The sequence below is a fragment of the Brachyistius frenatus genome, unplaced genomic scaffold, assembly GCF_029030835.1.
Source record: "Brachyistius frenatus isolate BFR_SWC_R1_liver_20210118 unplaced genomic scaffold, ASM2903083v1 Contig_3, whole genome shotgun sequence".
In the NCBI taxonomy this organism is placed as follows: Eukaryota; Metazoa; Chordata; class Actinopteri; family Embiotocidae; genus Brachyistius; species Brachyistius frenatus.
Window position 1 is genome coordinate 149292 of NW_027210602.1, and position 21086 is coordinate 170377.

General features: G+C 41.6%; 1 protein-coding gene across 5 annotated transcripts in view; it reads right to left on the reverse strand.

Moving 5' to 3' along the window:
* Nucleotides 1–1356: 1356 nt before the first annotated feature.
* The window catches only part of LOC138622421 (calcium/calmodulin-dependent protein kinase type II subunit beta), a 37486-nt gene continuing 17756 nt past the window's right edge, over nt 1357–21086 (reverse strand). For 2 of the 5 annotated variants that reach the window (XM_069701253.1, XM_069701235.1), the window contains exons 11-21: nt 20129–20212; nt 18678–18720; nt 17179–17250; nt 15432–15466; nt 9526–9594; nt 7904–7948; nt 7141–7189; nt 5497–5572; nt 3735–3829; nt 3391–3627; nt 1357–2577 (exon numbers count right to left, since the gene is read on the reverse strand). In XM_069701253.1, coding sequence (XP_069557354.1) covers nt 3392–3627; nt 3735–3829; nt 5497–5572; nt 7141–7189; nt 7904–7948; nt 9526–9594; nt 15432–15466; nt 17179–17250; nt 18678–18720; nt 20129–20212 — 804 coding nt within the window. In that variant the 3' untranslated portion in view covers nt 1357–2577; nt 3391. Of the gene's footprint in view, nt 2578–3390; nt 3628–3722; nt 3830–5496; nt 5573–7140; nt 7190–7903; nt 7949–9525; nt 9595–15431; nt 15467–17178; nt 17251–18677; nt 18721–20128; nt 20213–21086 lie in introns of all 5 variants that reach the window. The other 3 variants (XM_069701226.1, XM_069701218.1, XM_069701244.1) reach the window with 2 other exon arrangements.

A 21086-nucleotide genomic window follows, 5' to 3' on the forward strand; every position in this document is an offset into this window, starting at 1 on the left:
TCAGAAAAAACTGACTGATTGAAACGAACCAGCTGAAGCGCTCAGACGACTCCGATTCTCTGTTGTTACGTTGGCGCCCCCGTGAGGTCAAACCGCTGTACAGCACAGTGTTACACCAACCAGAGCTGCAGTGAAGTCGCGTCCGGAGGGTTTCTCTGGGACTCTGCAGGAGTTTACATTCTTCTTACTGTAAGTGGATATTTTACCGGATGATTCCAGTATTTTTAGACCTGAATACAAATAAATAAAAGAAAGAAGTTTTCCCACCAGGATTTTCTTTCTGACCGTCCAGCAAAAAGCATGTATGTCCAACTCTGTTGTTTTAAAATGTTTTAAAGAGTAAAAAAAAAAAAAAAAAAGATCTTGCTAGTCTTTGTTTGATGGTATTTCCATTAGAAAAAAAGGAAATTTAGTTATAAATTCCTTTTTTTTTCCGGTTGGAAAAATCTCCCCAGATTCAGCGGTTAACGACTCGACAACTGAGGCCAAAATGAACAACCTTGAGCTCGATGGATCGGAGACTTTTAGGAGAATTTTGAAACACAATAAAGTCTTTGTGTCTCTGTCACCAGGCCAGAAAACCTGATCTAATAACAAATATAGGTCAGAAACCTTCAATAAAAGGTCTGGTTCCAGACCTGGTCCTGGTTCAAGGATTAAAAACAGAATAAAATCACATCTGCTCCCACTTCCTCACTGAAAACTCCAGAATACATTCATATGTAAATGTTATGGGAGACAGAAGACGTCTCCTACGCCACAGAAAAGTACGTGGAGGCTTCTAACTTCCTTCAAGTTGCTCGTTAAACCTCAATATTGACTCCCTTTCAGCTCTTGTTTTGACCTCCACCACCTCCAAAGGGAAATTCGGGCTCTTCAGCTGCTCAAGGCTCCACTATGTTCCTCTCTGACTGTCAGTCTGCGGTCGTTCTTAGAGCCTCTTCTCTGTAAACAGTTTTCAAAAACGACGCTACGAGAGCGAACCAGAACAACCGGACTGCTTAAAAAAAATACGAGCTAAAAGTAAACTTCGCACTGCAGGTTCTCCAGTTCGAGCGACACCTTTAAGGATTCCTCTGTGGGTTGATAAAGTGCACCATTAACTAATTTATCAAATCTGAGGCTTTAAGTTTTGGTGTAGGGTGGAATATTTCTTTTTATTCTTTTGTCCTCTTTGAGTCTTTATATTTGCATTTTGAAATGCTAAAATAATCCCAAATAATAACCAAAAAAAACCAAACACCCTCACGTGAAGTCAAAATTGTGACACTTTTGTCTGTTTTGAACCTTAAAAGAAAACAATAAAAGTGATGAATTTGGGTTCCTAGTTTTGGTTACATTTTTTTTATTTTAAAATCTAGATCTGGAGCCAAGAGTTTCTGGTAAAAAGGCCAAAAAAACATCCGTCACCATCCTCACCAGCATCCGTCGTTACTACGCTATCATACGAACACAAAAATATTAGTTTATGCACTCACAAAGCCCCGAAAGTATCGGCGGCAGGTTACAGCTCAGCAGCGGCTCAGTCCAAAACAAAAAAGAAGAGAGAAAATCAACAACGAAAATGCACGATAACACCCGACTCACCAAAGAACTTCATGCAGTTAAATACCACCTAAAGCGTAATTGTAGTTAAGTCACCACGACGAAACTGGAGATTTACATTGAAGAGCGGGATACTATAATTTCAACCATTGTCATAGTAGTTAACTTGCAATGTTCGGTACATAGAGGATCAATTAAGGACGACAGTAACATGTTAGCATGCTGCATGGTTGTCACGGGCCGGTGAACACACGGAGGCGTCGCTTCGAGGGTCAACTACACTCCAGAGAGGTTTCAAAACAACGAAAAAAGAAATAAGAAAAACATCATTGAAACGCAGCCACCGGTATCTCTCTACTGGTGCAGCCTTTTTAGTCGTGCAGAAAAAAAGCCTACTGGCGGGAAGGATACGTGTGGGAGTCATGCTCGTCAAAAAAAAAAAAAAAAAAAAAAAAAGAAGACACCCGGGGAAGGAAAAAGGCTCGATAAATATACTGTACAGCTGAAAGAGCACATCGATAGACTGCAGCCAGAATAATAATACAAAGAGTAAGGAGCGATAACTGTGACCAAGTAAAAGGGTAAAATGTCGGGGGGGGGGGGGGGGGGGGGGGAGGAGCCACGCTGGAGGCGTTGCGGCTCGGGGAAACACAGGACGGGCGTCGTCCAGGTGCGTCGCGCCGTCGCGCAGCCTCCCGCCGGCCCGAAAGAGTTCCCTCGTCGTCGCCGACGGGCTTCGGAGAGAAGAGGGGAGCGTTCGGGTGTCGCCGTCTGCTTTGTCGTACGAGGGACGAGAGAGAGAGAGAGAGAGAGAGAGAGAGAGAGAGAGAGAGAGAGAAGAGCGAGGCGGGTGTCCAGAGTGCGCCCTCCCCTCCCCCCTTCCCCCCTCCTCGCCACACACACACACACACACACACAAAAAATATCCTTGAACTTTGACCCTCCATCCACCCACACCTCTCTCTCAGCGCTGCTTCCTTCTCTTCTCGTCCACTCGTTCCTTCTCAGCTCCTCTCCGCCTCCTCCTGATGCCTGGGGGGGGGGGGGGGAAGAAGAAGTTAACGCCGAAGGTTCCTCTGAAAACGGTGAGCTCAATAAAGAGAGTCGTGTTTCGCGACTAATCTCGCAGTAAACACTTGCATTTGCAGACGTGGCGACGAACCGCGTTCGCGGACGAAGTTTTTTTTTTTTTTTCCGAAAGCGTTCCTGAGCCCGAGCGGTGATTTCCACTTGCTGAATTATGTGATTTAAAAAAAAATATATATATTAGCCTCGTCCTTCGCGCAATTTTATGTTGAGGGACATTATTATTAGATTGTTGCACTATTTGCCCACGCTGTCTTTCACAGAGCGGCGAACCTCTCCTCAACTTCACTGCTGAGAGACTCTGCCGCTCCAAAATGCTCTCTTTGTACCCAATAATATTACTGTTGCCGGTTAACCTAATTAGTTACACAGCTTTTCTCGTCTTTTGTTGACCCTGGCCCAACCATTCTGTTTTTAATTTACATTTTACACAGCGTCCCAACTTTTGGAAAACTTACAAAAAGCTTTTTGAACACCATTTAAAGAACAGCTGTGGCGTAGCTTTCACGAGAGCTGACCAGAACCATAAAAGCTATCCGTGTGTGCACATTAAAATATTGACCTGCCGGCTTCTTTTAGAGCAACATCCATATTCGAAAGCATCCTCCGCTGTCACGGCAACAACTTCGCGTTCAATCGGGATTCGATTTTCTGGACAAACTCCTCTAGACGTGGACGTAAACTACACAAACTTTTTCAGAAATGTTTCTGTTTTTTTTTTTTTAAAGACACCTCCCAGGCCGCCGGCCTTCGTCGTACCTCATCCCTGCAGCGGGGCAGCGGGAGCTCCTGAGCAGTGGAAGTGGACGTTCTGCCACCGGCTTTCCCTGCGGTGCCACACCCGGGTCTCCTCCGATTGGCTGGAGCAGGGGCGGCCCTGGCCGTCCACAAACTGCGTCAGGCGGATGTAGGCGATGCAGGCGCCGTCGTCTCCGATCATGTGCACGTGCGGGTTGAGGATGGTGGTGTGGATGGGTTTGCTGTTCTTGGAGAGGACTGACGGGAGACAAGGTGTCGTACTTTAAGATGTAAATACCAAACATATGCATGATATCGTTTCTGTGTAGAAAAAGCAGAAATAATATTTTAACCTGTAGTCTTACGATTTTCAAAGTAAAATCTGTGGAAGTCCATTCCTTCCACCAGGTTCCCGAGCCCCTCAGGCTCAAACGAGGTCAGACCAGGGTCGCAGATCTTCCTGTAAAAACATCATGTTTTCAAATAGAAATCATAGTTTAATATAAAAGCACTGAAATACCTCCTCTGTTGTGAAAAATGTAGTGAAACAGCAGAGGCAATAACTGGCGCTTCTTTTTCATTCGGTGTATTATTAAACTATGATAAAGCTTATATTTTAAGAGTGGCAAAAACCCCCAGAAAACACAATTAAATTGTTCATTGCAATTCTTTCTATGACAACTGTTAACTTTTTAGGATTGTGACAAGTTCTAACTTGTAATGTCATTGTTTTATGTCCTGTTTCATAATTGTGACTTTGTAAATTAAATTCTGACTTCCATTCCAAATATTATTTTGATGCTGACTTTTAACTTTCGTCTCAGAAGTTTGACTTTATAACTCCAGGTTTTGATTTCTCAGTTTTTTTGTGATTGTTGCAATAAATTTTTGGGAACTTTTTTAGAGGCTTTTCCCAAAAATTACGATGCAATTTGCCGAGTTTTAATTGATTTTATTAAGGAAAGCTGTGGTAATAAATAAAAAATGGATATCACAGATAAAGAGTTGTGTTTTTTTTTTTTAAAGTACTAGTAAGTCATAATTGTGACTAAGGGATACTATAATGTGACAAAACTTGTCATGAATATACCTATGAAAGAAATTTATTTTACTTTATCTTAAATTGTAAAAGTTTGACTTTGTATGTGTTATTTTTTTTTGGTCATAATTTAGAAAAATTAAAACCAAATAAAAGGTTTGATTTAGAAACTGAAACTGAAAATTTAGTAAATAGTAGTTTTGACTTGTTGTTTCACAAATTCATCTTATTGTCTCATAACTTTGACCTCCAATCTGGGAATTTGACCTAAATTAAAGTTTTTAAGTCTCAGAACTTTCTGATTTAGAGTTGGATCATTTTAATCTCACAGTGAAACTCAACATTTTGACTCAGTTATTCATAGATTAAACATAAAATTTAGATTTATATCTCATCATTTTGACCCAGTAAATTAAAATAAAGCTTTAATCAATGACCGTTTTTACATAATATTCTATAACTACGTCCTAAGATCTCCTCATTTTGACAGTATTACAAGTTTATTTAAAATCTCATGACTTTAGAATCTTTAATTGTGACTTAGTCAAAGTTTTGAGTTACTGTCTAATGAACTTGGATTACATATCATAACTATATCTTCGTATCTATCTTATTCTGACTTCATAATTTAGTGTCTCGACTTTATCTTGATTTAGTAAATCAAAGCTTTTACTCATCACGTCAAAATTCGGACTTTTGAAGTCACATTTTTAACTGTCTCGTAGTTTTGACTCAAACGTTTTACTCACTGTTGCTTCATTTCGTCTTCTTTTGTGTATGTTTATTATTCTTCGTGTGTTATTCTTTTCCTGTCTGTGTGGAAAGACTTTGACCCCCCCGCCCCCCCAACCACTCAGTCCACCCACCATTATTCTTAATTACACAGTAAAAAGAGAGAGAGAGGATAAAACAATGCCTGTAATAACTCTTTAATCTTTTAATACAACACTATGTCAATCAGATTAATGGTTCTCTGAGGCTGACGGAGAGCTTTAAACGTCCACTTTTACGGGCTCCGATTCCTGCAGCTGTTTCAAGATTTCGATGTAAAAAAAATTATAAAATAAATAAAGAGCGACCGGACTCACGCGTAGGCCTCAAAGTCCCCATTGTTGACGGCTTCGATAAGCTGCTCTGTGATCTTTATGATCTCCTGTTTGCGAGCTGCGGAGAAAGGAAACAAAAATCAAAAAAAAAAAAATCAAAAAAAGAAGAAAAATTTGACTTTTTTCTGAAGCCACAGAAACAGAGGAGGCTGAACTCAGACTCACCTGACAGCTTGTTACTCATCGTAAGTCTTATCTCTCATCGCTTTTTCATGCGGGAGTCTCGGGGAAATCTCCTCCATGCTACTGCTCACAACTACTTCACTTACATGACCCCCCTTTACTTTTCAAAATAAAACGCCCCCCCGCCCCCTTTCCCACCGTGGCCAGTCTCTACTCTCTACCTCCGTCCATCATCCATCATGTATCTGGTTTGCATGTGTGGCTGCTTGAGCTCATCTCTATTCTTGTCACAGCCCGTCAGATGAGATTTACTGTGTCCTTCTCCCCTCGCTTCCTCCCTGCACTGGGAGGGAGGCTTAGCTCGCTCTAATTGTGGCTCTCTCTCTCGCTCCCTCTCGCTCTTATTTTATCTCCCATCATGCACCTCCTCACTTCAAACCTGCTGCTGTCTCTCAAAGCTCCATATCCCTTTATTTTTTAAGTCATAATGTAAAAGTACTCCTTTTAATTACTAAAAAGTATCCTGTAATCCAGTGGTTCACAGCTGGTGGGTCGCCAACCAAGAGGCTGCAGTTCCTTGAATGGCCACTAGAGGCTCCAAAAGGAAGTTAGTCACCATAGACCACCACGTTAAAACGCCCAACTTTACAGAGGCCTAATATCTAATTAATGAGGGGATTATTTTCAGGTGAACCGCTAGAAAACTAATAGGAAGGAGTGAATCGAGCTAATGACACCATAATTAATTGTGGAAAACATTTACAGACTTTGTTTTTCGTGAGAGAAGTTTAACGGGAGTCTATGGAGCCCAAGCCTTTTTGCCGCCAGCCCCCGGTGGCCAACAGTGGTTTTGCACTTTATAGCAATTCTGCACTGGCCTTAATTCAGACCAGGAAGCTTCGTCAACTTTTAAATACAGTCTGTACGTGAAACATGGTGCCACGGCTGCAGTGCCAAAAAAACTGCAATTCCTTGAGTGGCCACTAGAGGCTGACTCCAAAAGCCAGTCACTTTCCATTGACCCCCATGTTAAAAAAAAAACGTTTCTGGTCTGTGTTGCGAATTTTTGTCTGTGATCACAAGCCAAAAGCAGGTAGTATATTTTAAGTGTCTTGCGGACGTTTGCGGGAAAATAAAAAGTTGTTGGGAAAAAAAGTCAAACTTCAGCTGTCGCGCTTTTATTTTGAAGGGCACACGTTTCCGAATGTTTGCCACGTGCGTTGCAATAGCTGTTTGCCACCAGTGTTGTCATGACAGTAACATGGTAACATCAGTGGTTAGTTCTCATCCGGGCATTTGTAAACATGTTTAGGACATGCCACACCTCACTGTGACGTCACCCATTGTTTTGTGAACTGTTTTTTTGGAGACATATTTTGGACGAGCTGACTGACAACCCCGAGCACACGATGCCCAAGCCCACTGAAGGCCTTTTAAAGAAGTAAAACTTGTAAATCAATTATGGGGTTCCCAATAAATAAAGTGACCATGGCTCTGACCTACCTTTCACATCGTCATCCTCAATCGTGGTGTTGCTGCTGTCAGATGACTCCTGCAACGAACAAAAACAAAGTTGTTAATTACAAAGAAATCAATGGAAAAAAAATGTAAACACACTCTAAGATGTAAACACTCACAAATACATGCACACAAACGCACATTTCTGCCATCAAATCCACAACACGACGCCGTCGTCACGCCACGTTTTTTGCCAAAAACAAAAAAAAAATACAAAAACACAACAGCCCTGCGTTTCGACTCCCGTTTATTTACCGAGCTGCCTCAGACACACACACACACACACACACACACACACAGTCTGAGCGGCAGGGTGAGGGTTAATCTGGTGGCTTGCTCAACCAGCGGCAGAAATGGCTGAGCTCCATCCAGTCCAAACACAGAGGGGCAGCATCAGACAACGAAACATCGTCACGGCCTTCTCTCGCTCCCGCCTCTACTCCAATGCATAATTATACACAACGAGATGCACACACACACACGCACGCACGCATGCGCGCACACACACACACACACACACACACACACACACACACACACACACACACACACACACACACACACACACACACACACACACACACACACACGCACACACACACACGCACGCACAGAGTCAACAAAATACACACACAAAAAATCTGCAGCTTTAACCCACGCAGGAAGAGAGACGGAGTGAGGATGACGAGTGAGAAGAAAGAAAAAAAAAAAGGACACGAAATAAAGAGATGGGAGGAGGAGGATGTACCTTGGTCCCATCTACTGGGTTATAGATAACAGTAGTCTGAGGCTCCTGGAGGAACAATGGAGAGAAAAGAGAAAGAAGTGGGCAGGGAGATGAATGGAGATCCAATGTTTCATGATGACACTATGAGAGCTTTGAGGGACAGGAAGAGGAAGATCAACAGAGAAAAGGATGGAGAGTATAGGAAGAAAGTACTGAACAGTACAGATCAGAAAGGGTTAATGACAAAATGATGACTGTAAAGAGTTCCTAAATGAACCCGTTCACGATTATCAAACTCTCTCTCCAACGTCAGTCGCTTCTGTCCCAGTCCGTTAAAATATGACCACGTCATATACAACATACGGCAGTTGACTACATGTATGTCATACGTAATAAAAATCCATTTCAAAAGACAGAAAATGACACATTACAGTACGAATCTTTTGGTTTTCCTGCACTTTCCTGCACCATTTTATTTTCTGTAGCTACAATTTACCGACGTTCCCTAAACGCCTCGTATGATATCGGTAGATGCCACCCAGCCGGTGCTGCGCACATAATTAAGACAGATATGTTGTGGCCAAAGATTAGTTTGAAAAGGGCGAAACAAGGCGCTTTAAAGTACGATTTGGCTACGTGTGGTAAACGCTGCGGCTCACTGATGCCAACGAGATTTACTTCAGCAAAAACATAGCAAAAGTTATACATTTTGTAGTGATAATGTGTCCGTGGGGATGAAGCCTTGGTGTCAAAATTTGGTACCAAATGACACATCAGTTTTTAATACAAGATCATTTCGAAGGAACTCAGTCAGTGCCATCAATTTTTATTACGTTAAAATGTTTACGATATTTAATCAAGTGTAATTTTGGGAGGGGGGGGGGGGATTTGTGTACAAATTGTTAAGAAAGTTTTACTATTTTTAAATAACGCAATTTAATTGTAAACTAATGGCAACAAAAATCTTAAAAAAGACAGTAAATTACAGTAAATTTTTAAAGGCTTGATGCAATATTTAAGCATGAAATCCATGTAAAATGGTGCGAAATTTTGCTCAACATTGTATGTAGAAATATCTAAAAGTATATCATTATAAAATGCAATCAAGTGTAATAAAAAAAATGTTGGGATGTGTAAGAACAAAAACTTGCACAAATAGGTAAAAAAAGAACAACGTTTATTAAATTACGTAATTTAATTGTGAACAAATGGCTGAAAATCTTAAAAATACAGCAAAGTACTGTAAATTCTGAAAAGCTTGACACAGTTCTTAAGCATGAAATGGTGTGAAATTTTGCACAACATTACGCGTTAAAATATCTCAGGAGAGGGCGCTGCCTCAGTGAGACGTGGTATCGGCCTGTCTGTGTGTTCTCTCCAGACCGTTTTAAGACTTGGCATGAAAGGGAATAGACGCATTACCCAAATTGTCGAGCTGTTGCTTTAAAAGCTGCAATTAAAATCTTGAATTATTGCACAGCAACAATCAGACTGACCGTCCAAAAACTGCACACACGCACACACCTCCCTCCCTCCCACGCACGCACACACACACACACACACACACACACACACACACACACTCTGCGTTTCAGTCACGGTCTGGACAGACGGACGGGACGGACAGACACGGAGCTGCATACCAGCGCAGCAGAGGTGACGTTGCCTTTGGGACTGGTGACTGTGCTGTTTCTCGTGCTGTTTGTCTGGGGCTGTGCGGGGAAACAGAAAGTGCTGCGTTAGTGCTCGGCGGCAGCGGTGAGCGGCGCCACCTGCTGGTCGGGAAGTGAGTGTAAAAAAAAATAACGGGTAAAAATAGCAGATGACAATAGACAAAATTAACGCGCACACAACTGAAAGCTCATTTCTCCACAAACAGATTTACTGACTTTTTACTGACTAACAAGATGAAATGACTGAAATTACCTGACCTATTTTGAACAGAAAAACAGCCGCCAAGCAGAAAAGAAACAGCAGCGTTTTTGTTAAAAAATGGGCTGCCACATGCCCCTCCGTTTGCGCCGATATTGAGATAAAAAAAAAAAAGAAGACATGTCTAAATATTGTCTGCGGAGGCAAAGAATTTATCTAGCAATAATGTTAATTAACTCGCAAGCTAAAAAGCGAAATTTTCAGTTTCCACTAATGCCACGGCAAAGCGTGAAATAGACACGCCGGTCCACCACAAAAAAAAAAAAAAAGTGAAATAGCCACGCGTTGGGCTATCTAAGCATGAGTGTTACACATTTTGAAAGCGTGAAACTTACACGCACGTAAAGGTTATGTGGCGTGGAATAATGTCACCAAGGTCCTGTCTTGATGAGGTTTGTTTCCAGGAGGTGACAACGTTTTTGTTTGGTTGTTTTTTTTAATATTTGTTTCATTTTCCTGTACATCACATGGCTCTACGCATGCAGTAGGTTTCATTTTCTACCACTACAGGAAAACGTGTAACTTTCATGCCTAGACAGCGCAGAGCGTGTCTATTTTGACATTTTGCCGTGATACCGTGTTGAACATACACACTGACAATAACATTATAGCTACATAGATGGAAAATATTACATTTTGATAAATGGTAACAGAAATTTAAAAAAACAAATTCCCTGATCTTCCATGAATTGGCCCAAAAAAGAAGATCAAATTCCCTGACTTTCCACGTCTGGAAAATAATTTTTTTAATTCCCTGATATTCCCAGAAATTCCCTGACCCGTGGAAACCCTGTAGAAAGGTTTTCTGGACTTCATCATGTTGGCTCATTTCCATCTGCGCTCGGCTACTCCAGTCGAAGCCTGTTCACTTTCAATAGTTTCCACTGGATGCGGATGCTACCTGGCAGATGGCAAATTAAACCAATAACAGCTGTGCACCTCTGCAACATCTGTCAGACATGAAGAGGCAAGCATCCAATTTGACCGACTCCGTCAGCGTCTCTTAATGTGTCCCTCCTGAGTGAACAACAATCTAGCCGCCTCGTCTCGGCGGAGGAAGGTCAAAAAACTCTTATGAAAGGACCGTGACGATAGCAGGCCATTCACAAACACACACAAACACACACACAGACACAACATGCCGCACACCCAATAGCACAATAACACATTCTGTTTCATCGGGACACACACACCTGACTCCTCTGTTCCAACAACAGCATGCAACAAATACACAACCGCAGGCAGGACACACAGACTTCATGCACAGAAACCAGTCAACTCCTGTGTTTCCTGCTCGTTATTTTTCCCAGCATGCTCGCCGGTAGCTGATAGCTGTGTTGGACTCAAGGGGAGAAAAACAAAAGGAGAGAGAAACGGCTTTAACGATGACGCATGTAAACATCCATTTGCAGGATTTATAGTGCTTTTGTGCGCACATGTAGATGTTTAATTGAATCTTAGAGGAACAGAAGGGTCGTTTGGTTTATCAGATGATATCCGCGATCATGCACAACAACTCTAAACTGAGGACATCGCTGCTGCTCCAGTCGATTGTCACTGTAAAATGCGTAATGCACACGAATGTCCACTAGAGGGAAGTGTGTTTTTGACGCAACTGGCATCGTCTGGACGCGATTGGATTACGTAGAGGCTGGTTACGTGATGGTGGTAATTTGACAAACGTCAGCCGATGGATGTAGTGAAACGAAAGGATGCCAAAGTCAAAACTTTTCTTCTGGTTCGAGTCCCGGAAGTGACAAAGTCTTTTTTTCTATTTTTTTTTTTTAACCAACAGAAAAGAGAGTTAATTGAACTTAAGTTCACCTCTTTAGTTCAAAGTCGTTCAGTGACTTTTGGTTTCATTACGTTTAGTTTACATTTACTAGTTGAGTCCACTGAGTTCTTGTCGGCTAGTTTACGGAGTAAAATAAAAATCCTTGTGTTTAAAGAGGCCATTCAAAGAAAAATAGTCAAGAAAACAATTAAAGAACCAACAAAGTAAGCAGAAGTTCCTGCAGCCTCTGACCCCGTCGTGGCATCAACGCTGGAATTAAAAGGCCATCCGTGTCACTGAAAATCAAAGGACAGAAGCCAGGCAGCGATTTCAGGGCACCACATCTCCCCTTTGAAGGTATTAGTATTAGTTTAGTTCAATCAGTTTAATGTCTTTAAAGTCAACAAGGACTCTGTAAACACCTTGTTTTGTTATCTACGAGTCATTAAACCGAACCGCATTAAATGCCTCATTACTTTATGATGGAGCAGCTTCTGCTCCTTGTTTCCAAAAAAAGTTGGGACACGTAAAATGTAATAAAACCAGAATGTGGTGATATGGAAATCATGTTAACTCATATTTAATTGGAAATAGAAAAAAGACAACATATCAAATGCTAAAACTGAGAAAATTGGAGGTTTTTGGGGAAAATATATGCTCATTTTAAATTTAATGGCAGCGACACGTTTCAATAAAGTTTTTAAAAGTTTTTAAAAAGTTTTAAAAAACTCTTCTGGCTCGGATCGGATAAACTGTCTGCTGGTTTGGGAGGAGGCTTCTGTCACGCAAAGTTTAAAGGAACCTACTTGAACAAGACCATTTATTAAGAAATATTTCACAGCATCATAGACTTTATAAGTGCCATAAACTGTAACACCACCGATGGCCACTAGGGGTCGGCTCCAAAAAGGGATCCGGCGGTCGTGGCTGCAGTGCCATTGAAAAATAACAAATTCTGAAAACCTAAGTACAAAGAAATTAAAGGTGTCGATAACAAAAACTGGGCACGTCGCGTCACCAGCGTAGCTACGTCGTTACCACGGCGATCTGTCAGTCTTTTGATCTGCAGCTCGGAGCGCAAACGTGACTTTGTTCATTCGTATCAGAAAAATAACAAATAAATCACTTAAAATGTGTTATCTCGGGTGTAAAATCTGTGTAAAATCCAGTTGTGCGTGACAGCCGGGAGTCCTTTTTTTTTTTTTTTTTTCCTCTGCGCTCATGTGCTCATCGAGGGAAATGCAAACAGCTCCGGGCTCCTGTGCATCCGCGTGATGTCACGAGTGCAGCAGCAAACGGAGAAACTGCGATTATGTAATGAGAGATTAATCATCTGGTGGAAAGTAATCTGAGATTAGCATCAGGCCACCCGAAGAGAGAGGGTGGGGTGGTGGTGGTGGTGGTGGTGGTGGGCGGGGGGTGTTCGGAGAGGAAGGAGGAGGAAGAGGAGAAGAACGTTAAAGAAAGAGGTCGAGAGAGGAGAGGCAGCTGTTCACTTCCTGTAAAATAATTCACACTCGTTCAAATTATCCGAAGTGCCAAAAAGCGACTGAAGTTTGTTCTGTTTGTGTTCTCAAATACAACCAAAGTCTGACTCTCGTGTGCATCTTGTGTGTCATCGACTCACACTAACAAGTTATTATCCCGCATGAATACGATATTTTGTGCACGTTATCTTGTGTTTATGTAGCTGTGAGAAAGATCTGTACCAACGTCGGGCATGAAGAAGATTTTTGAAGGTTTAATCTGTCGAGATCGTCACATCCGTTTGTTACGTACGCAACATATTATCCGGTATTATCCGGGTTTACTGACGAAATGCTATCTCGCGTGAATAAAATCCCGTTGTGTCAGGGGACTTCTATTGTTCAGGCCATTTAAAAAAAATGCCGATATTCTGGTTTTCAGCAGTTTGAGGTCAAAGTTTGTCAATAGGTCGCTTAATTTTGGGCTTTTGTTGAGCTTTTTTTTTATGTAGCAAGTGTAGTTGTCATCAACTCGAGTTACGTTCACCCGTTGTTCTGCCTCTTCTGCTCCGCTGGGTTTCAACCCGACAACTTTGCGCACCTTTTAGAGACAGAAAAATGCACGAGGGACTCTCACTGAGCTAAAATGAAACGGGCGCGCCGGAACAAAGTCAATAACGCAGTAGTTACTGGACGTAACTACAGTTCTATGAGTACGTTCGTATTTTGTTTCCCAAGACGATGGTGGGGGAAACACTGGACGGGCTACGAATAAATATGAATCGGATTGTAAAATTTGACATAAAAGGACATCTGGAAAACCTAAACTTGCTCTGTGAAGCATTTTAAGATGTTTTGTTGTTTTTTAAGGAGCGGTACAAATAAAACCGAGTTGAGTGTGAAGCTGCTGACCTGCAGGATGTTTAAAAACCGCCACCTCAGAGACTGCGTGGACTTCCTGTCTCCCGGAACCACGTCATGCTGCTCTGGGAGTTTTAGTTTAGTTTCCTGGACAATTTGTTTCTCTGCTAGTTTCTTTAACATGAATTAAATTTGGTTTAAAAAAAAAAATGCATTTCTTTTACTTGAATTCCCTCGTGTGCTTCCGTATTTGTGATGGACATTACAAACTCATGCAAACGCAACATCCATGGCGCGCGCGCGCGCACGCGCACGCGCACACGCACACACACACACACACACACACACACACACACACACACACACACACACACACACACACACACACACACACACACACACACACGAGCAGTGCTGTACACAGACAGAACCAGACAGGGTGCAACAAACTGCCAACACTCGTGAAGTCCGAGCAGGAAATAAACATGGGCCGACAGAGGTGCAGCCATCACGTCGGGCTTCCTCAACGTCTCCTCGGGCTCAGAAACAGACCGATTCTTTAATGAGCTTCAGTTTTTGGCAAAGGGTGAAATATTCAGGGTGAAAAATGACTGCGGAGGACTGATGGCAAAGCGTCTCCGTGCCAACCGGAGGCGTCTGAGAGCGGAGACGAGGTGAAACGAGGCGACCAGAGGAAGAGAGGGGATTCAAAGGACTTTCAAAATAAAAGTGTAGACGAAGTGAGAATTTATTTTATTTATGCAGCCAATCATCCCGGCAGATTTATCCTTATTGTGTTTAGAGCTGCAACGATTTGTCAATTGATCAGTAGTTAGACAGAAAAATAAATAACAGGCAACAATTTTAATAATCAATTCAAATCATTTGAGTAAAAATTTTGGAGGCAAAAAAAGTCAAATTGAAGTTTATGTTTCGATAAAAATATTTCCTTTTTCTTGTTTTCTTTGTCTTTTATCATAGTTAACAGAGTATTTTTTATTTAGCTGAGTTTTATGATGTTTGTTGAACAAAAAGTGACATTTGAAAACATTTTAAAGACCAAACAATGAGGTGATTATTAAAGTAAATAATCAATAATTACAATAACTGCTAGTTGTAGCTGTAATTGTGTTGTGAAGAACACTTAGGGAGTGGTACATAAAGTGGGATAATACTCTGAAGTACTCTTGTAGTAGCTAAGTTTTAATAATCAATACCAGCTGATGACTTTACAATCAGGAGCTGAAGGAGGGAAATCGAAGCCAAAAACTACAAACGGGAGCATCGACGCATTTTTGAGGTGAAACATGAAAGAATGACAGAAAAGTGCAGGACAGGAAACGACACACACACAAACACACACAAACACACACATGATGCTCAAAAAAACAGATCCTTCAAAAAATAGAAGTGGACGCTTCGCAAAGTCAAATCAGCACATCTGCTTGTGATGGGAATATTTATGGAATAATAAAAGTGGCAGCGGAGGAAGGTCAACGAGGAAGAGGAGGCTCACCTTGACATCAGCCTTCTTGTTGAGGAGACTCTTGGCTGCTGCGGAGAGGCAGAAGGACACACCCTCAGACGGAAGGGTACACATCATACACACACACACACACACATACACACACACACACACACACACACACACACACACACACTTTCAGACCACCGGCGGGATCTCACACATGCACGCGGGCGGGCATCACCTGCTCACCGACCGACCGACCGACCACCGAGAGAGCGACGGTCTCTCCGCAACTTCCTTTTTAAAAAACAAACACTCTGGACACACTTCCCATCCCTCCCCTCCCTCCTTCCCTCCCTCCCTCCGTCCTGTAAAAAGACGTGAAAAACCCGGCGAATAAACACACACATTAGAAAAAAAAAAAACCTCCATCCTCACCCTGAACCGCTGCCCAGAGCATTAGATAAGCCGAAAAAAAAGTCAAACTAATTCTCTCTCCATGTAATCCAAAACACACACACACACACACACACACACACACACACACACACACACACACACACACACACACACACACACACACACACACACACACACACACACACACACGCACGGGCAGAGCAGAGAGGGGCGGGGAGGGGAGGGGGATGAGTGGAAGGAAGTGGAAAGGGGGAGACGCAGGTATGTGTGATAATGGCTATGTTAAGGTCTGGATTACTGTACAGAGTTCAGTGATGGGAAGGAATTAAAGAAAAAAAAAAAGGCCGTAAAGTGTTGTGAAACGCTCGTCATGACGATGAAAACAGGAAAAGAAGACACTAATCCTTCATTGTCAAACGTTTTTTCTCTTTTAAATTCTTTGCACCTCGTATTTAAAATGTTTTTTTTCCTTTAGCATTCCCCATCCAAAAAAAACAACCATACAACATTTACACTGGAATAGACAATTTGCTGTCAGCTACTTCAATAATGTATTCAAGTGGTTTTATGAAATATGTACAGGCTGCAAAATCTATTTAAATCCTGAAATTTCCACTAACATGACCAAAATATACATAGTTAATCAATCAAATACTCAAAAGTGAAAGACATTATCTATAATTTAGTAATAATTTAATCATATTTTGGACCAAATAACTGAATATCAATATTGCAATAATGACATCACATGTGTTTCTACTGACTATTATTATTATTATGATTATTATTATGCAACTGATTATCATTCATTTAGAACGTAATTCAGTGCACCGAGGCTTTTAGTTTTTTAATATTTAAAAAAATTGAAAAAAAAGCCATGTTTTCACCTCCTGTCAGATTGACACGTTAGATATTTATATTTTCTTTAGCTAAAAAACAAACAAACATGGATTCTAATAATGTGTGTTTGGACTTCTAGACATTTGATCTCAGAAAAATACATCTGAAATAAAATCGCTCCAGCTTGTTCCTGATTGGAGATATTCAAGGTGTTACAACCGTCCCTGGTCTCTCCCCCCACTCTCCCCCCTCCTCCTGCGTGCAGTTTGTCATCCCCCAGATGAGACTCGAGGCTGCTTACCTTGGCAACCGTTTGAGGAGCATTAAGAGGCGAAGAGAGGGAGAAGAGAAAGATTTAGAGAAGAGAGATTAAAACAAGCTGAGGGAGTGTGTGTGTGTGTGTGTGTGTGTGTGTGTGTGTGTGTGTGTGTGTGTGTGTGTGTGTGTGTGTGTGTGTGTGTGTGTGTGTGTGTGTGTGTGTGTGATGTCAGGGACTCTTGAAGAGGATGTGGAGTGTGAAGAAGAAGTAGTTCACCTTGCTCCACGATGCCTGCGGTGGTTCCCGGCACGGAGCTGACGGATGCGGGGGCCGTCGTCTGGCGACCCACTGAAACACACACACACACACACACACACACACACACACACACACACACACACACACACACACACACACACACACACACACACACACACACACGGGAAGAGACAACTACATGTTAAACAAGGCTGGTTTTGAAGAGGGTCAAAGTTTTTGACATCAAAACTATGAATTAACACATGGTATAAATAAACTAATTGATGTTTTGTTTTATTATTTTCCATCTTTTGTGTCTGCACAAAGCGGCAACCAGCAGAGAAGTCGCCCGTTGGTTTGTGAACGTTATGAAGCCTCCAGGTCAGATACTATCCGTCGCCATCTTGCTAATTTGGAGCGGTTTGGAGCAGGAAGTGACCATATTTGGGGGGAGGAGCCAGCGGTGGATCTGACTGATCTGATTGGAAACCTGACGATACCACGTCCCGCCCACCAATAGCTGTAACCTGACTACCACAGGCCTGTCAATCAAACAGACACGCCCCCCCAAAAATGATGTCTTTTTGAAACTTATTATTTAATTAATGATGGATTATTTTCAGATGGACCGCCAGAAAACTAATAAGGAGTGACTTTAACTAACAACACCAAGATAACTGGTGGAGACATTTCATTGACTTTGTATTTGATGACATAAATTGAATGGGAGTTTATGGAGCCGGAGGCTTTTTGGAGCCGACCTCTAGTGGCACTCGGTGGTATTGCAGCTTAAGGCGCTTCTGCTTCAGCTTCATTTTTCAGTCTCTGTCTATGATCTCCAGAGTTTGACCCAAAATCTGATGTTTCTCTGCTCCAGTTTCAGGTCCGTGGTGAAATCACAAATGTTTACATACAAATGGTCCCCAGTGGATCAACTACTGGTTCGATATAATCTAACTTCACAACAAAAACATTCAATAACTAGCAGTGCAAGAATACGCAAAATTTAACCAAACAGAGCCAAAATGGCGACGGACTGCCTGGACGATGCAGAATATTACAAGACCTGACTTCATTTTTACATATTGCACCTTCAAAGCGACAAACGTCACTATTGATAATCACGATTTTGTAATATGTGATACTGTCTGTGATAAAAAAAAAAAAAGATTATTTGAAAAGAATCTTCGCATGATTTCTCGATGTTTTTCACTCATCAATTCTGATACGAAGTAAACGAGCTAAAACCGAGCGAGCTTTAAAAGAAGGCACAAAAAACCGAGCAGATATCTGCAGCGTTTCCTGCTGACTGTCACACTGCCGCCCATCAGCCTGCTGTGTGTGTGTGTGTGTGTGTGTGTGTGTGTGTGTGTGTGTGTGTGTGTGTGTGTGTGTGTGTGTGTGTGTGTGTGTGTGTGTGTGTGTGTGTGAACGTGTGAAGCGACGGCAGAAGACAGATGGCGTGTCATCCTGTCCTCGTCTCCCTCGTCTTTCTCACGAAGATCAGCAACGCTCACCAGAGAAGTTCCTGGAGACGAGCATTGTGGTCAAGATGGCGCCCTGAGGAGGAGACGGAGGGGGGACAGCGGTCACAGGAGTCCACCGGGACGACAGTTGGACATGTTGGTCTCATGTCTGGATGAGATTTTTTTTAACTTTGCTGTTTATAGAAAAATGTTGTCCCCAATCACTTACACAAGTATTCGCCAGCAAAGTCTTATTTTATTCTTTATGTGTACACCTGACTGCTTATGACTGATATTTAACTCATTAAAACTTAATTTTATGCTTTTGAAGACTGATTATTAATTGCAGAAACCGACTTTTTCAAAACTTTAAACAAAAGTTATTGAAATATGGCGCCGTGTTTCACGGAAAATGAAAACACACTGCAAACAACACGTGCTATTCTTGCAGATTTGTCGCTCATTTGAACTAACGAGACGGTTTAATATATTTATCTATGATTATATATGATTTAGAGGCGGTTTATTCAGATAAAAATCGCATTCAATTTCAGTTTCTGCTGCTCTGCTAAGGTAAGATAAGCTAAGCGAGCACCAACAATCTGGTGCATTTTTTGTTCTTCATTATGATTTAATTCATCTGCTGCGTTATTTATGTGCTATAAAAAAAACTAAATTACAACACGTCGGAGCATCCACATTTATTTTCTTTCAAACATAACGGAAACAGGAAAATGTGCGTAAATTAGCTTCAGCTATCAGCAGCTAGCTGTAAATAGCCAACCTGCAGTCGATGCCGTTTGTTTTTATTTGTTATTTGTTTTATTCATTGTTGTTCAGGTTTGATTTTTTGTTTGTGTTTATTTTATTTTTTTACAAAATTTCACATTTCTATGGGATCAAAATGTTGACATGAAAAAGTAAAGTGTCAAAAACATAAAATCAGAGACTCAACTTGAACGTGTCAATTTGTATGTATTTAGGGCATTTTGTCTTTCCTTGACAGAATTAGCAAATTAATCGGTGATACTATAAAATAAGTGCCAATAAAGTGATTTTATGTTTATTGATTATGACAAAAAAAAAAAAAAAAAAAAAGATTTAAGACGCGGAACGTCAACATTGAGTTTTGACTGTAAACCGTTAGCGTTAGTTAATGCTATGACAGGAGCTAACTGTAGCCACAGGACACTTACTGCTGTTTGTTTTTTTTCATGCTGTTGCATGTCAAAATGACGCATTTTTTTACAGCATCGTTCTGTTTATATTGTGAGGTAAAAATGTCAAAAAGTCACATTTGAATCTTGGCTGCGCTTCGACTGCATTTTCACTTTTTAACGCTGACTTGAAAATGTCCCTTAAAACCTGCAGATATCCTTCGTTGAGTCAGATGCTGCAGAGGGGAGGCAATTTTTGTTCCCCCTACATTTCCTTTTAATTCCTCGCATCAAGAGCAACACACTTCGTTTTGACGCAACCGAGCGCTTTTTTTTTTTTCACACCTTGAGTTTCCTCCTGGCGTTAAACTTCTTCAGGCACTCGACGGTCTCCTGCCGGTGCATCATCGAGGCCACCGTGGAGCGTTGCTGCGGGGAGACAGAGGAAGAAGAGGATGCTGAAAATAAAACATTTGGACGAGCAGCTCTGACACTGACAGCTTTATGTGGGCAGGAGCTGTCGGAGAGACTCTGCTTCGGCTCCCGACGCGTTGGTTTTTCGGAGGCTCTCTAAAGGTAGCGACATTTCTGGGCGAAACAGGTTCGACTCGGCCCGACGGCGTCCTGATGATCGTCACCCTTCGGTTCTGTATATGAAAGGATATTTAATGCAGAGCCAGCTGATAGTAAAATCAGTTTTCTTCACTCCAAAGGCAGAGAGCAGTGGGGAGTAATCAGATCCTTTAATTAAATCTTTCTTAAGTACCTTTTTTTGGGGGCTTAATTCCACCTGATTTTACAATCCCCTATTTACCGCCTGATAACGTCTAAAGCAAGCGCCACTGAATCGTGGTTAATGACTTCGTCTGAAGAAAACACTTATATTATTAACAAGGTGCACTTAAAGAGGAAAAGATAAAAGTACTAGCAGGCCCCGGTGTTGTATTACTGGATTATTAATTATTACTGATGAATTCATGTAACATTTTACTGGTTGTTTTTCGTCAGGGAGCAAATTTTAACTGTTTTATGCTTCTTCAAATGCACCTATTTATACGTTGTCTATGTTTTGCACCCCAAACTGCACCTTACAAGTAAATATTCCTGTATCTATTGACGAGCAACTGCAGTATATTTGACCAAATGTGCAATATGTCAGCTACCCCACCTAACCTTTCCCAACTCGGAAGTCAGATTTTTCCCGATGGGAACTTTCCCATTTTCCAGCTGCCTGAACGCACAATTTTTTTCACAAAATCATCTGAAAATTGAGATGATCATAAAATCTGCCACGTAAATCTTC